Source organism: Astyanax mexicanus, chromosome 2 (genome assembly GCF_023375975.1).
Source record: "Astyanax mexicanus isolate ESR-SI-001 chromosome 2, AstMex3_surface, whole genome shotgun sequence".
NCBI classification, from domain to species: domain Eukaryota; kingdom Metazoa; phylum Chordata; class Actinopteri; order Characiformes; family Acestrorhamphidae; genus Astyanax; species Astyanax mexicanus.
Window position 1 is genome coordinate 1,201,361 of NC_064409.1, and position 16,140 is coordinate 1,217,500.

Here is a 16,140-nt window from a genome sequence, read left to right on the forward strand (position 1 = left end):
TCCAAATTCTCCCAGTATTATTGCAAAAAAACATACAAAATGAAATGAATACATTAAGTTAATGATCACTTGATTTTCTTATTTTATATTAGCCTAAAATCTTATTTTATCTTATCTTTTGCTGTGGATTTTCCACAGGAATACTCTTTCTTTCATATGTTTACCTTTTTAAAATTTATTAAAACATGTTTTTGTGTGTGTAATAACATCAGTATTGTTTTTTTTTAATTTAATTTACATATGTTATTGGGCACATGCACAATTTTCATGTATTTATAGAAATACTGCTTAAAATATTAAAATAATAAATAAATGGGTATTTTAATATTTAAAGGACAAATCTGGTATGAAATGGATTTGGGTTGTAGTGAAACATGATAACAAGTACAAACTTTTGTGAATAGCCCACCTCCGTTCTCCCCCAGCATTCCCAAATACAGCGCTTTTAGCCAATGCTCACAACAGGATTAAAATATTATATTTTTACACCATTAACAACAAACTCAAAGTAGCTCCACTTCACTGGTAGAATTGTTTAAAAAAAAAAACAAGGATGGAAATAAGCAATAAACACATCTTAAGATATTTAATGCCTTTCAGACTGTTTCATTCTTTCATCATAATACTTTATATTAATTTAAATATGTATTATTCACTGTTCATACACAGCTCTGGAAAAAAAAAATATTTCACTTAAAAATGATGATTTTCTTTGATTTGACCAAATTAAAAACCTCTGGAATATAATCAAGAGGAAGATGGATGATCACAAACCATCAAACCACCAAACTGAACTGCTTGAATTTTTACACCAGGAGTAAAGCAGCATAAAGTTATCCAAAAGCAGTGTGTAAGACTGGTGGAGGAGAACATGATGCCAAGATGCATGAAAAAAAACTGTGATTAAAAACCAACCAGGTTTCTGAACTCTTAAAACTTTATGAATATGAACTTGTTTTCTTTGCATTATTTGAGGTCTGAAAGCTCTGCATCTTTTTTGTTATTTCAGTCATTTCTCATTTTCTGTAAATAAATGCTCTAAATGAGAATATTTTTATTTGTAACTTGGGAGAAATGTTGTCTGTAGTTTATAGAATAAAACATCAATGTCCTAAAAGTAGATAAAGAGAACCCAGTTAAACAAATGAGACACAAATATTACACTTCTTCATTTATTTATTGAGAAAAATGATCCAATATTACATATATGTGAGTGATAAAAGTTTGTAAAGCTTTGGTTTCAGTATCTGGTGTAGTAATAACTTAATAATAACTGCAGTAACTAAAAGTTTCCAGTAACTGTTGATCGGTTCTTCACTCCGACTTGGATGAATTTTAGCCCATTCCTCCATACAGAACAGCTTAACTCTGGGATGTTGGTGGTTAATATGGTTTTCTCACATTAACTGATCACTTCAGCTCCGCCCACATCATTAACTTTATTCTTCTTGAAACATTCTTTGGTAGAACGACTTGCATGATGGCGGGTCATTGTCCTGCTGCGTGATCCACCTTCTCTTGAGATTCAGTTCATGGACAGACATCCTCACATTGTTCAGACTTGTGTGAATATTTGCTGATATTTGCTGAAAATCATATTTATGCAGAAATATATCACATTATTGTCTTTTATATCCAGTGCAAAACAGCTTTAAAGACCGTTCACATGAAATTCCAAGTTTCATAAACAAGAATGAGGAATACAGTGGGATTTATCGCTTGTTATCAGCAGCTTAAACAGAGAAATCCATGTTTAAAATGTTCATACAGTCTGTGTTTAGTAATAAACTGCTCTCTGTATTTAAAAGAAGATGAATAAATAAGATAAATAATGTATTAACGTCCATTAGGTGTTGAAACACTGTCAGTAGTTTTCCTCTTGTCTTGGAGTAGAGAAATATAAAAAATATAAAGTTCATATCAAGAACACGTTCAGTCCAGTGCTGCTGAGCATCAGTTTATAATAAAAAATCATCAGAGAGACTCTGGAGTGGATATTTATCAGATCTATCAGCAGGTCCGCCTCGCTGTGCTCTGAGTGCTGGTAGGTGATGATCTGGAAGCTCTAGATGATCTCATCAGTTTGAGATAATTATGGAGGAAATCAGTGAGATCAGGAAGAGAAGGATCGAGAGCCGGATGTCTGAAGCTCCTCCACAGTCTTTGGCGTTTTCCTGAAATCAGAAAGAACAGGTGATTATAGAGATCACATAACTAAAGAAAGATTTAATCAATATTAAAGGAGAACTCTGGTGTAAAATGGACGTTTGTTGTAGTAAAACATGATTAAAAGAGAGCTATCCAGAAATTTTAACAGTTTTTCCAACAAACACCCTTCAGACTGGGTGATACGGGGCATAATTTACCCTGATAAATCACTTTTTACACCGTTATCCAGCTCAAAGTAGCTCCACACCTCCTTACTAGAATCCGGAGAGTCCTGAAATTTAAAACGAGGCATACTACGCTATGTGGAGTCTATGTATATATATGTCTAAGTCATTATCAGTACAGTGATGGCGGCACTCGGAGCTGAAGCTAGTAGTGTTATAGGATGTAAACAGTGGTTTTTATTAAGCTTCTTTTTGTGCACTTTTTAAGTTATTAATGCCTCGTTTTAAATGTCAGGGCTCTCCGGATTCTAGTAAGGAGGTGTGGAGCTACTTTGAGCTGGATAACGGTGTAAAAAGTGATTTATCAGGGTAAATTATGCCCCGTATCTCCCAGTCTGAAGGGTGTTTGTTGGATAAACTGATAAAATAGGTGCTATTCATCAAAGATAAGAACTTTTTATCATGTTTTACTACAACAGAGTTCTCCTTTAATAACCACACTGTGGACCAGGACTGTGCAATTTTTTCAATTTCTTAATTTGATTCAATTTAATAAATTAATTTGTATTTTAATTGAATCCACCATACATAATTAATACATTTAATGAAATGCAATTCAGAGAAATGAATTCTTATCACATACCATCTTATCAGTGAGAATTTGAAATGTAATATACATTTGTTCTTCTAAATAGAAGTAGAATAGAAGTCATTTCCAAATAATCAAATGAAACTATGTTTTGGTAAATGAAATTATAATTTATCAAGATCAACAATTCCTTAAATGGTATAATGTTTGGGCAAGCATTTTGAAGACTTAGATAAAGCAAGGTATTCTGGGAAATTAAGTTCTGTCCTAAAATTAAGCAATAATACACTCAAGGTTTGTGCTTTAACTTGTAATATTGGCACTGCTGTGTTGCAGTCGTAGATCAGCAAAGCAGTGCCAATATTATATGTTTTTGCAAGAACCTCTAGTGTATTATTGTGATTTTACCACAGTTCCATTATCATTATCTCTGTTTATTGAAAGATTTCAAAGAGTTAAAGAGGAGGAGAAAATATTTGGTTATAAAAACTCCACCAGTTAAAATAGTTCAATTACTGCTCTGTTTGTAGCTGCGCTGTTTGGTTTGTAAGCGCTGCCTTGTTGCTAGGTTACCTGTATGTGGCGGAGTAATACAGTAATACATGGAGAGCTTTGGTTACGGTGCATTACCAGCTGATAATGGCACTTATAGAACACCTCTCAGCCAATCACATTGCAGGGTCGGATCTAACTGTGGTATAATAAACATTGAGACATACAGTAATACCAAACCTGAACGCAGCATTGCAAACTTGCAAACTTGCAAAAGTATTCATACCCCTTTGACTTCACATTTCACATTTTCTCACCTTGAAACCACAAATTTAAATGTATTTTATTGAGATTTTAAGTGATAGACCAACGCGACATAGCTTATAGTTTGTGTAGTGAAATAAAAATAACACATGTTTTAATGCTAAATTGTGGTCCAAACAATAATAATATCGCCCAGCCCTAATGCTTACCTGAGGGTGGTATGCGTGACAGGATTCTGGTCGTCTTCGGATCTTCTGAGATTTCATCCGGTCACACTTCACCGAGGCGTTATGTGATGAGGGATTAAGGATTAAAACAGAACACACATCCGCCTGCCTCTCTAAATTATAAACTTATTATATTATATGAACTTATATCTTATATCATTACAGTAATTAGCTTAATTGCTTCTGCCTTGTACTTCCAGGCCACGTCCCCACTGCATATTCCTTTACACCCAGGAGTTACAGATAACAAAAGCCTGCTGTAATTATCTCTTACTGATAACTCACTGAAACAAGATGAGAAAAAATACATATTACTATATTACATATAGTGAAAGGTGCCTCATGAAGCTTATTACTATCTTACACCCCTCCAACATAACAGCAGCAGATCTTCTGAATATATCTACACTGATGGGCGTGGTGTTCTGGAAATGAGGTGTGTTCAGGTACATTTCTGGAGTTTTATCTTGTTTATCTTGGTAACAGAAAACACAGGAGCTCCACTGACTGAATACAACCTAGACAGACGCCAACAGTCAGACGTTCATCGCTATCTCGGTAACACAGGCGCCGTGCCGAGCCGAGCGTACACCCCCACTTATTACACACACATGAACACACAGCAGCACAAACCCAACTTTTACATCAACAATAAACAGAATAGTAAATAAAATAACATTGCTGTTCCCGTAAATGAGCTGCTGGAGCTCCTTCACAGCGTCAACCAGCAGCTCAGTTTCCTCTGCTGAGAAGAGTTTGTTGAACACGTCCAGGTAGCTGCACCGTTACAATAGCAATCCACCAAAGTCAGAGCTCACCTGATCTACTTTTAAAGAGAATGATGAACAAGAGACACTCTGATTGGTTTATTATTTCACGATACGCCCAAAATAAACCACACAAATAATAATAAAATAATAATCTTTCACCTCGATCAAAGTGTGTACTCGTATATGATAAGGATATATTTAACCTCTCTGGGCTCCATAGTGATTGGGGAGTACTGCCGAGAACAGTCACAGTCCGCCTGGACCACCATCATCAACAGATTACTATCAGGAATCTGCTGAATCACGAAAACCCTGCAAAAAATAAAGGAGGACAAAAATAAATAAGATATCTCTTAAAAATGATGAGTTTCTTTGATTTTACCAAATTAAAAACCTCTGGAATAAAATCAAGAGGAAGACTGGTGGAGGAGAACAAAAACTGTGATTAAAAAACAACCAGGGTTATTCCACCAAATATTGATTATTTCTGAACTCTTAAAACTTTATGAATATGAACTTTTTGTTTTCTTTGCATTATTTGAGGTCTGAAAGTTCTGCATCTTTTTTGTTATTTCAGCCATTTCTCATTTTCTGTAAATAAATGCTCTAAATGAGAATATTTTTATTTGTAATTTGGGAGAAATGTTGTCTGTAGTTTATAGAATAAAACAACAATGTTCATTTTACTCAAACATAAACCTATAAATAGCACAATCAGAGAAACTGATTCAGAAACTGAATTTTTCCCCAGAGCTGTGAATTTTAATATAATTGAATTTATTTGAGATAATATCTTCTGACATCAGCTTTTCTCTTGACTGCATATTTAAATATGAACCAGAGTAGCACATTATTTTAGGGCAGCTCTGGTTAGGTGAGCTAATGGAGCATGAAAATGAACTGATGTCCAAATAGCATAAAGATAATGATGAAACCATCTTTTCAGCATGTAAAGCAGGATTCTGATATTATATATATATATATATATATATATATATATATATATATATTATAACACACTTTACTATCAGACAAAAGCAGTTTTTAAATGATAATTTCATTTATTAAGGAAAAAACAGCAATTTCCCCCATGAATTAACTGTGATTAACTACATTTTCTGGAAAACTAAGTTTCACTACTCGCCATAAATATAATTCAATATATATATATATATTTTTAAATGTACATATCCACAATTAAACACATTAAAGTCTTATGAAGACACAGATTTATTACAGAATGTTGTTTCGATTTATCCATCAATTGACCACTTTTTTTATCCACTTTTTATCCAATCAGAACAGTGGGGTAGGACTGCAACTAATGTTTAATAACTCTTTCGATTAAACACTTATTAATCAGATAGAAAAATATATTATAAGCTAAATTATAAGCTAAATTAGATTTACAGAATTCTTTTTATAATAAAACAACCAGGTCTGATTATTTCCAGATCGGTACAATTAAAAAAAAAAACACTTAAATAAAACCTGTCTGACAACAAAAAGCACAATAAAGATCTGAAGAAATCTAAGATAAGTTAAGAATTAAAACAAATCTGTCAGTCTGGAAAATGTATAAAATCATGTCTAAAGCTTTGGGACTCCAGAAAACCACAGTGATTCACTATTATTTACTAATGGAGAATAATGAGTGATCAGCCTACAGAAATTACTCCAAAAGGGCATGGACAACTCATCCAGGAGGTCAGAAAAGAACCCAGAACAACTCGCCTCAGTTAGGGTCAGTGTTAATGATTCAATAATAAGAAAAAGACTGGGAGAAAATTATATCTATTGGAATTTTTTTATATGAAATCTGACCAAAAACAACACAAAGACTTGTCTTACATTTAACAGCAAATATATTAATGATCTCCAGGAGGGACTTTGGGAAAATATTATGTTGACTATTTTGATTATTTAAAAATGGGTAGCACTTTAATTTAAGGAACACAAATAAGGAGCTTATTAATGTCTTATTATTTGCTTAATAAAGCCTTAATTAGACATTTGTTAATGGTTTATTCACTACTTATAAGGCTTTATTCTGTGTTATACGTGTTATTGGTGTTTAATTAGGAGTGTATTATGTGGGAATGATTAATAATGGCTGTATTAGTTTTTATAGTGCTTATAGTGCACATAAACAGTTATGTTAGCACCCTGTTAAGCGGAATATTAAGCATTATTAACTATTAGCTAATTCTACGTGTTATTAGTGTTTTTATAATTGGCAGCAGTTTGAGTTTATCTATTTGAGTTTGGTAAGGTTATGGCTGTGCTGGAGTTTATTAAGAGTTAATAAGGGGTTAATAAGGGGTTAATAAGGGGTTAATAAGTCACTAATAGACCAAGATGTGCACCATATTCTAAAGTGAGCTTCTGTTCATCACTAATTACACACACAGAGCCCTAATTAAGCAATTAAGCTCCAATAACACTTAATAACACAGAATAAAGCCTAATAATAAGTAGTGAATAAATGTACATTTACAAATGTCTAATTAAGGCTTTATTAAGCAAATGATAAGACATTAATAAGCGCCTAATTTGTGTTCCTTAAAATAAAGCATGGTGCATATTTTTATGTAATAGGTATTAATTTATAGCTCTGTTTTAGATCTATTTTGACATTAAAGAGTTTCTGTTTATTCCTGTATATTAAAAATGTAAATTATATGTTTTATGGAAATTTTACTGTATATTCTACAGTATGCCACAGTACAGTACGTTCCACTAGGGGGCGTAAGAACACTGCAGTGATGAAGATTTTAAGGCAGACCAGCTTTAAGTGTCAGTCAGCTGTGAACTTCTGGCTAGAAATAGGCTGGATAGTGTTTACAGCGTTCCTGGAAAATGTCCTAATTTTAGAAGCTCTAAGAAGAAACCTGGCTGATCCTCTCTGAGTGTAAAAATGTACCTAAAGTTCAACACTGTAAAACCTGACGAGCTGAGAAAACAGAAAACAGATTGCATTAAACCGTTTAAGTTTAATAACTCAAACAACTTGAGCACAAATTATTTTATAAAATAAGTGTGTGAATATAATATAACATAACCATGTTCACAGTCTAATTGTAGTTTATTTAAGTATTTTGGACTCATGTGCACTAATGTGTAAACTCTAACAAATTAATCTACTCAGATAATTTTAGGTAATTTGTCGACTAAAACTCACTTCTTTTTAGTTAATTTTAATACTATGTGTATGTGAACAAACATTAATTCTCAAAATTATTCGTTCACATAAATAAGCTATAATAGAGTAAACAGTATTGAGAGCACAGCCAATAGAGAGAGAGAGTTACTGAAGCAGCTCAGAAAAATGATGCAGCTTGTTCTTATAGCCTACAACAGGGAGGACACACCCAGTATTCAAATAGTGTCATTGTGCCAGAAGCCAATGAAAAAAAAGAAGCTGTTAATGGCAACAGACTAAACTCAATAAGCATAAGTTGGTTTAACTCAAATATCTCAGTTTAAATATACAGTATATAATAAGTTTTAACTTAATACTTAAAATTTAAATTCACAGTTTTTACACAAAACTCCAGCAAATCAAGTTAAGCTAACTCATTTACAACTATTAAAGTACAATAAATAGGTTGTAGTAATAAAAACTTCCTATCAAACAACTTATCAAATTAACTTATTTCATTTGAGAAAACCGATTGCCCTAAATTATTATTAAATTGCCTTAAAACAAACTTTTTTTTAAGAGCAGCTATAAATGCAAGAAGGAAACACATCATTTTTGAGTTGGTTTGACTTTATCAGAATAAGTAATGCTGTAAAGTTTCTGTAATATTTAAGTTAAGTTAAATTATTAAGAAATGCAGTTAGGTTTTACACTATATAAAAAAAATATGCATAAAATGTACTTAAAAAAGTTTTGAAATTTTCTGCATTTGCTTTTTTTAAGTAAATATAATTTCAGATAAATTTAAGTAACTTCAACTTAAATGTTACACAGAGTAAATAAGAGAACTGAACTTCAGTCAATCCTTTCTTTTAGTAAACTTTACTTCATTTATTTTACTGAATCAATCCTTTCTTTTAGTAAACTTTACTTCATTTATTTTTACTGAATCAATCCTTTCTTTTAGTAAACTTTACTTCATTTGTTTTTACTGAATCAATCCTTTCTTTTATTAAACTTTACTTCATTTATTTTTACTGAATCAATCCTTTCTTTTATTAAACTTTACTTCATTTATTTTTACTGAATCAATCCTTTCTTTTAGTAAACTTTACTTCATTTATTTTTACTGAATCAATCCTTTCTTTTAGTAAACTTTACTTCATTTATTTTTACTGAATCAATCCTTTCTTTTAGTAAACTTTACTAAATTTATTTTACTGAATCAATCCTTTCTTTTAGTAAACTTTACTTCATTTATTTTTACTGAATCAATCCTTTCTTTTAGTAAACTTTACTTCATTTATTTTTACTGAATCAACCCTTTCTTTTAGTAAACTTTACTTCATTTATTTTACTGAATCAATCCTTTCTTTTAGTAAACTTTACTTCATTTATTTTACTGAATCAATCCTTTCTTTTAGTACACTTTACTGATTGATTCAGTAAAAATAAATGAAGTAAAGTGTACTAAAAGGAGTTAAAGTTACTTAAATTTCTCTGAAATTAAATGTACTTAAAAAAAAGTAAATACAGAAAGTTGCAAACGTTTTTTTTAAGTAAATTTTACCCATATTTTTTTTTCAGTGCCTATACACAAACACACAATATTAATACAGTAAAGTAAATGTGTTTTAGCTTGTGTTTAAAAGTGTTCTTACTTTTGACATCTTCCACACTTGATGACGCTGTTGGTCTCCTTGATGGACGGTTCGTAGACGAAGCTGGGGTATTCAGTATCACAGGGCTGCAGGATATCCCCCTTTGACTTCTTACTGGCTGCAATTCAACATCCATAAACATGAGGATACGTTAAAGTCGGACATGCACAAGCAATGTTTTTATCAGCTCCTCTTTCAGGTGTTATAACACAGTAATTATATCAGACAGACACATGCCCTGATCTCTTTTACTCCAGAAGACATACGGCTGCTCAAAAATATCATCATTTAAAATCACGTAAAAGGAAGCAGAATTGTTCTATTTTCCTGGAACTGATCATGTTTTGATCAAAATTTTACCAAGAGCCTGTTTTTTTGTTTTGTTTTTTGTTTTTACTTATTTTTGAATGTATAGACTTCAAATATATTCACTTCTAAGATATCTTTTCAAAAATGACTATTAGACTAGAGTGTATATGAGTTGAAAGCATAAGAATATTGATGATTTGAGTTCATTACATGGCTTATTAATTATTACTTTGATAAAATACATGGAGAAACAGCATCAGGCGGATTTATTTATTTTTTCTTGATAATCAATAATCACACCTCTAGGATACATGTAGATACTAAAAACCTGATATTTATTCATTTATATTTTCAGCTGCTTATAATAACAATAAATATTATAATAAAGAGTTATTCCACAAAATAATAAGAAAAACCTAATAAAAACATTTATTTAGGACACACAAAATGAATATAGATATTGATAACATGGATTTTGTCATATTTATCATTATTGTGACAAATTACATCACAATGGTTATTTATGAGTATATATTATCAATATTGCAGTTACTCAAACACAAATGCAGTACGGTTTTTATTACAAAAATGCATTATTAATTCTGCTTTGGCTCTGATGTATTGGTTTACTGTTTCTCTGGTTCTGACCCTCGCCTGTTTTATTTAGTTAAAACACACATTCAAATATTTACATGATCTCAAAGATTTATTTTGTAAACAGACCAAGTCTCACTGTTTAACACATCGACGGCATGTAATACATTCTTTTTACGATACTATAATACTTTAATATATTAAAAATAATGTATTATATGCCATCCATGTGTTGAGACAGTGTAATATGTGAGTTTTAACTAAGAATATTTAAATTTCAGGAATTATAATATATTATGTATCATAAATTATTTGAGTAATATTGTATAAATTAAGTAATAGTAATTAGGTAATATTGTATGCAAATATGAAGTAAAGTTTACTAAAAGAAAGGATTGATTCAGTAAAAATAAATGAAGTAAAGTTTACTAAAAGAAAGGATTGATTCAGTAAAAATAAATGAAGTAAAGTTTACTAAAAGAAAGGATTGATTCAGTAAAAATAAATGAAGTAAAGTTTACTAAAAGAAAGGATTGATTCAGTAAAAATAAATGAAGTAAAGTTTACTAAAAGAAAGGATTGATTCAGTAAAAATAAATGAAGTAAAGTTTACTAAAAGAAAGGATTGATTCAGTAAAAATAAATGAAGTAAAGTTTACTAAAAGAAAGGATTGATTCAGTAAAATAAATGAAGTAAAGTTTACTAAAAGAAAGGATTGATTCAGTAAAAATAAATGAAGTAAAGTTTACTAAAAGAAAGGATTGATTCAGTAAAAATAAATGAAGTAAAGTTACTAAAAGAAAGGATTGACTCAGTAAAAATAAATGAAGTAAAGTTTACTAAAAGAAAGGATTGATTCAGTAAAAATAAATGAAGTAAAGTTTACTAAAAGAAAGGATTGATTCAGTAAAAATAAATGAAGTAAAGTTTACTAAAAGAAAGGATTGATTCAGTAAAAATAAATGAAGTAAAGTTTACTAAAAGAAAGGATTGATTCAGTAAAAATAAATGAAGTAAAGTTTACTAAAAGAAAGGATTGATTCAGTAAAAATAAATGAAGTAAAGTTTACTAAAAGAAAGGATTGATTCAGTAAAAATAAATGAAGTAAAGTTTACTAAAAGAAAGGATTGACTGAAGTTCAGTTCTCTTATTTACTCTGTGTAACATTTAAGTCTTTAAATCGAGTTGAAGTTACTTAAATTTATCTCAAATTAAATTTACTTAAAAAGCAAAAGCAGAAAGTTGCGAAACTTTTTAAAAGTAAATTTTACTCATTTTTTACAGTGTGTAGCGTTACACAAATATTTAATCGAACATAGTTTTAATAGTGTTTTTAAAAGCAGTTTTGTTTTCATTCATTTCGCCCACCAGTACTGTACACTGTACTCCTACACTGTGATCCTCAGTGAGCTCTAAATCAATAATTCAGATTAAAAAACACCTGATCAGTTTGATCTCTGCCACTCGTGATCTCTTTGCCCCTTATCTGGCACACTAACACACCCCCTCCACACACACAGACACACACACACCCTACACACACACTCGCGGTATGCGCTTAGTAATGAAGTGTTAGGAATATCACTTACACGCATGAAAGGAGGCTTTAGCTGAGAGTAGGAGCGAGTGATGAGTTTATAAATGTGGACGATGGAGGACGACAACAGTGTACATGATGACCACAGTGATGGTGATGATGAAGAAGATGATGATGAAGATGATGAAGATGATGAAGATGATGATGGACAACAAACAGACACAAATAAGGAGAAATGCTATATGAAAAAATGCTGCTTAAGTCCAAACAAAACCTCAATAACTTCAACTCAACTTCCTGAATAAAGAAAAACATCTGAATAAATCCAGGCTGTTTTATAACTAGGTCTGAGTGTAAAAAATCTATACGCTTATATTTATCCTTCCCAACAGCTTTTGTTCCAGTTACACAAGGTTTTCTGTGGACAGTGACAGCAGCGTAAAAAATATATTTCTTTAACCCTTGTGTGGTGTTCGGGTCTGTATCAAATGATACTAAAAAAATATTTTTCTAACTCAAACTCATTGGCATTGGCTCATTTTTTGTGAAAAACATATATCAAAACACATTTTCAATAAACACATACATACCCCCCCCACCCCACCCCCCCCACACACACATTTATATTACATACAGTATGTTTGGCCAAGAGCTAATAAACATTGCTTCATTTGTAAATTTTAAACTAAACACATTTTCTACTCATATCTTGAGTTTAATTCATTTTCTTTTACATTTTATTTAAAAACTAATAAAAAAAGAGTAGCACTTTTTAAAAGAAAAGTAACATAAGAAAGGTAAAGGGCAAATATTAACCATGTAAGCTGTTTATATTGCTTGCAATTTAGGTGAAGCGAGCATGTGTAAAGCATTTTAATGTAGAATTGTATTATTTTTGCTGAATTAAATACAAGTAACAAAGTAAACGAGTAACAAAAATATAAACACCACACAAGGGTTAATATCAACCATTCATATTTCAGCTTTTCAGCATTTCAGCTTTGACCTTTTTTTGACCCTGTACTCACCATCAACGAAATGATCCGAATGCCACAATCCGTACAGATTAAAGTCCAGTAGAAACCTGACCGAGAATTAAACAAAAGAACAAGTAGTTTCCAATCATGAGTTTATTACCATTTATCTTTATTATATTTATTATTACAGTGGAAGTTTCTTTAACTTACAATATGACGTTGGACATGAACCATTTCAGAGCTGCCATCATGTTGTAAAAGGGCTGAGAGATAAAAAAGAGGAAAAGGGATCAAAAAGAGATGTAAAAATGGGAATAAGACGGAAAAACACTTTTTGGTTCAGTTAAAATGGTTAAAATGGAGTCTGGTTGATTTGTACTCTTTGTGGTGAGCACAAGATCCAGTCTCAAAAATGGCTGTTCAGGTGCAGTTTAACCTGATGCTGTTTGTTTGACCAGATAATTACTTTCTGCTGCTGCTCCATGCTGGACAGTGTTTACACACTAAAAGCCGAATGTGCAGCCTTCACTGCTTCAAGCTGTGCAACACTGTGCTGCATGCCCTGTTAAAAATAATGCGTTTTAAAGGGCAGCAGATACAGGTTTATAGGTTTATGTTTGAGTAAAATGAACATTGTTGTTTTATTTTAAAAACTACAGACAACATTTCTCCCAAATTACAAATAAAAATATTCTTATTTAAAGTATTTATTTGAGGAAAATGATGAGAAATGAATGAAATAACAAAATAAAAAAAGACGCAGAACTTTCAGACCTCAAATAATACAAAGAAAACAAACAAGTTCATATTCATAAAGTTTTAAGAGATCAGAAATAATCAATATTTGGTGGAATAACCCTGGTTGTTTTTTAATCACTGTTTTTTTTTCATGCATCTTGGCATCATGTTCTCCTCCACCAGTCTTACACACTGCTTTTGGATAACTTTATGCTGCTTTACTCCTGGTGTAAAAATTCAAGCAGTTCAGTTTGGTGGTTTGATGGTTTGTGATCATTCATCTTCCTCTTGATTTTATATATAAGTGAAATCTTATTTTTACAGTTCACTGAAAGTGTGAGACGTGATTGGATACATACACTGAGAAGTGGGCGGGCACTGCTGGAAGAATGTGGATTCACTTTACACATGGCCTGGTAGTCATATAGGGAAATCCTGCAGAAACACACACACACACACACACACACACACAAACACACACACACACACAAACACAAGCGTACACAAGTCGTTCACAAGTTCACCAGAAGGCCTGTAGGAGGATACATGCCACTTTCATTGTGCTTTCTCTCTGTGGATAATTTATGAGCACCTGCATTAGGTTGAGTACAGGTGTACAATTAAGGAAGTACCTTAATCACCTCATTCTGTTGTAAGACACAATCTTACACAACATTGTCTTGTTGATCTTCTAAACTCAATTAAAATACATCTTCTAACACAAAATTACTGTTTATTTGCTTAACCTGAATTAACTTCAATTCTAGGGTTATTGGAAGAATATTTTGTGGACGGATGAGACCAAAAAAAGCTAATTTTGATGGAAATGAAAAGTGTTATGTTTGGAAAAAGAAAACAAAATACTGCATTCCAGCATAGAAACCGTATTACATCTGTGAAACATGGTGGTGGGAGCATCAAGGTTTTTGGTCCTGTTTTATGGAAATAAATATTTTTAAACTATATCAGAGAATTCTAAAAAAAATATATATGTTCAGTTCAGAACATCTGTTCATGAACTGAAGCTCGAGAGAAGGTGGGTCATGCAACAGGACAATGACCCCTTAGCACACAATTCTTTTTAACAAAGAATAGTTCAAGAAGAATAAAACTAATGTTTTCGAATGGGGCTAAAATCAATGTCAAAGTCCTGATCTTAAACCTTAATGGAAATGTTGTGGGCGGATAGTGAGCAGATAATGTGAGGAAACCATATTAACCACCAACATCTCAGATTTAAGCTGTAAATAACATTTAATTATTGCAGTTTTTGCTGGAAAAGGGGGGAAATCACACCAAATAATCAAAAACAAAGGTTCATATACTTTTTTTTACTCACAAATGTGTAATATTGGATCATTTTCCTCAATAAATAAATGAGCAACTAATATATTTTTGTCTTATTTGTTTAACTAAGTTCTCTTTATCTATTTTTAAGACTTTTAGACCAATGTTTTAGGACATATTTATGCAGAATAATATAATATAGTAAATTCTATAGGGTTAAATCATTTTTAAGCACCGCTGTACCTGTGTACACTACCGCAGTGCACCCTCAAGACCTGACATGGTGTTTCCAATAAAGTGGCCAGACATACAAGGTAATAATCTGAGATACAGGGTTGGTGTTTTCAATAAAATGGGATGGTACAATGCCACACCTTTTGAACATGCCCATCCGCAGTAACTGAGACATCACTGAGCCATCAACCTGCCCAAAGAATTTGCCAACCTGTGAAAAAAACAGACGCATTTAAATACAGTTAAAGACTTTCAATGTGAGCAGGCCCGTTTCAACAGGGCAAGCTAAAACCAATATATTACCAACGACTGGTTATGAATCAAATTCGAGACAAACTGTGTGAGCGACCCTTTAAATTCTGTGACGGCCCATGCCAAAAAAGTAGAACAACACTGTTATCAGAATATTTGATTTATAAAAAGGTCTAAAAATGAGTTTTTGTTCATAATGCCTCCAAACACATTAAGAAATGTCCTGGGTTCAAGTCCCTATCTGGGTGGAGTTCCTTTGTTCTCCTTGTGTCTGTATGGGTTTCCTCCCACAGTCCAAAAACATGGAAATCAGGTTTATTGGATATTCTAAATGGCCCTGAACAACTGATGTATGTATGTGGGTGTAAGTGTGTATAGGTGTAAGACTGTATGCCCAGATATGAATTGGCACTCTCTGTTGGGTCAACTGATCAGTAGCAACTGATTACACCTGTGCACCACTCTATATAAACCCCAGTCAAACCCACACCTCTCTGTCGCACCTTTGTAGAGGGGTGCCTGGTAACAGAGGGTATAAGAAAAGGAAAAAAAATGAAAAAATAGAAAAATAAATACAACAAAAAAGAAAGTCATAAAAGAAACCCATGACAAGGATAAAGCTAAAAAAGAAGAGTTTATAATGTGATATAAATCTAATATATATAAAAAAGTTAAAACATGAGCTGTTCTCAGCCGGGTTTGAGTGGTGTTGTGTTTAAATGAGTTTTTTTT

General features: G+C 32.0%; 1 protein-coding gene across 1 annotated transcript in view; it reads right to left on the reverse strand.

Moving 5' to 3' along the window:
- Positions 1-1,158: 1,158 nt before the first annotated feature.
- cacna2d4a (calcium channel, voltage-dependent, alpha 2/delta subunit 4a) overlaps positions 1,159-16,140 on the reverse strand; it is a 150,282-nt gene continuing 135,300 nt past the window's right edge. Inside the window, exons 31-39 of the mRNA XM_049474986.1 lie at positions 15,297-15,367; positions 13,995-14,070; positions 13,108-13,160; positions 12,949-13,004; positions 11,973-11,993; positions 9,479-9,596; positions 4,872-4,987; positions 3,888-3,970; positions 1,159-2,174 (exon numbers count right to left, since the gene is read on the reverse strand). Coding sequence (XP_049330943.1) covers positions 2,079-2,174; positions 3,888-3,970; positions 4,872-4,987; positions 9,479-9,596; positions 11,973-11,993; positions 12,949-13,004; positions 13,108-13,160; positions 13,995-14,070; positions 15,297-15,367 — 690 coding nt within the window. The 3' untranslated portion in view covers positions 1,159-2,078. The remainder of the gene's footprint in view (positions 2,175-3,887; positions 3,971-4,871; positions 4,988-9,478; positions 9,597-11,972; positions 11,994-12,948; positions 13,005-13,107; positions 13,161-13,994; positions 14,071-15,296; positions 15,368-16,140) is intronic.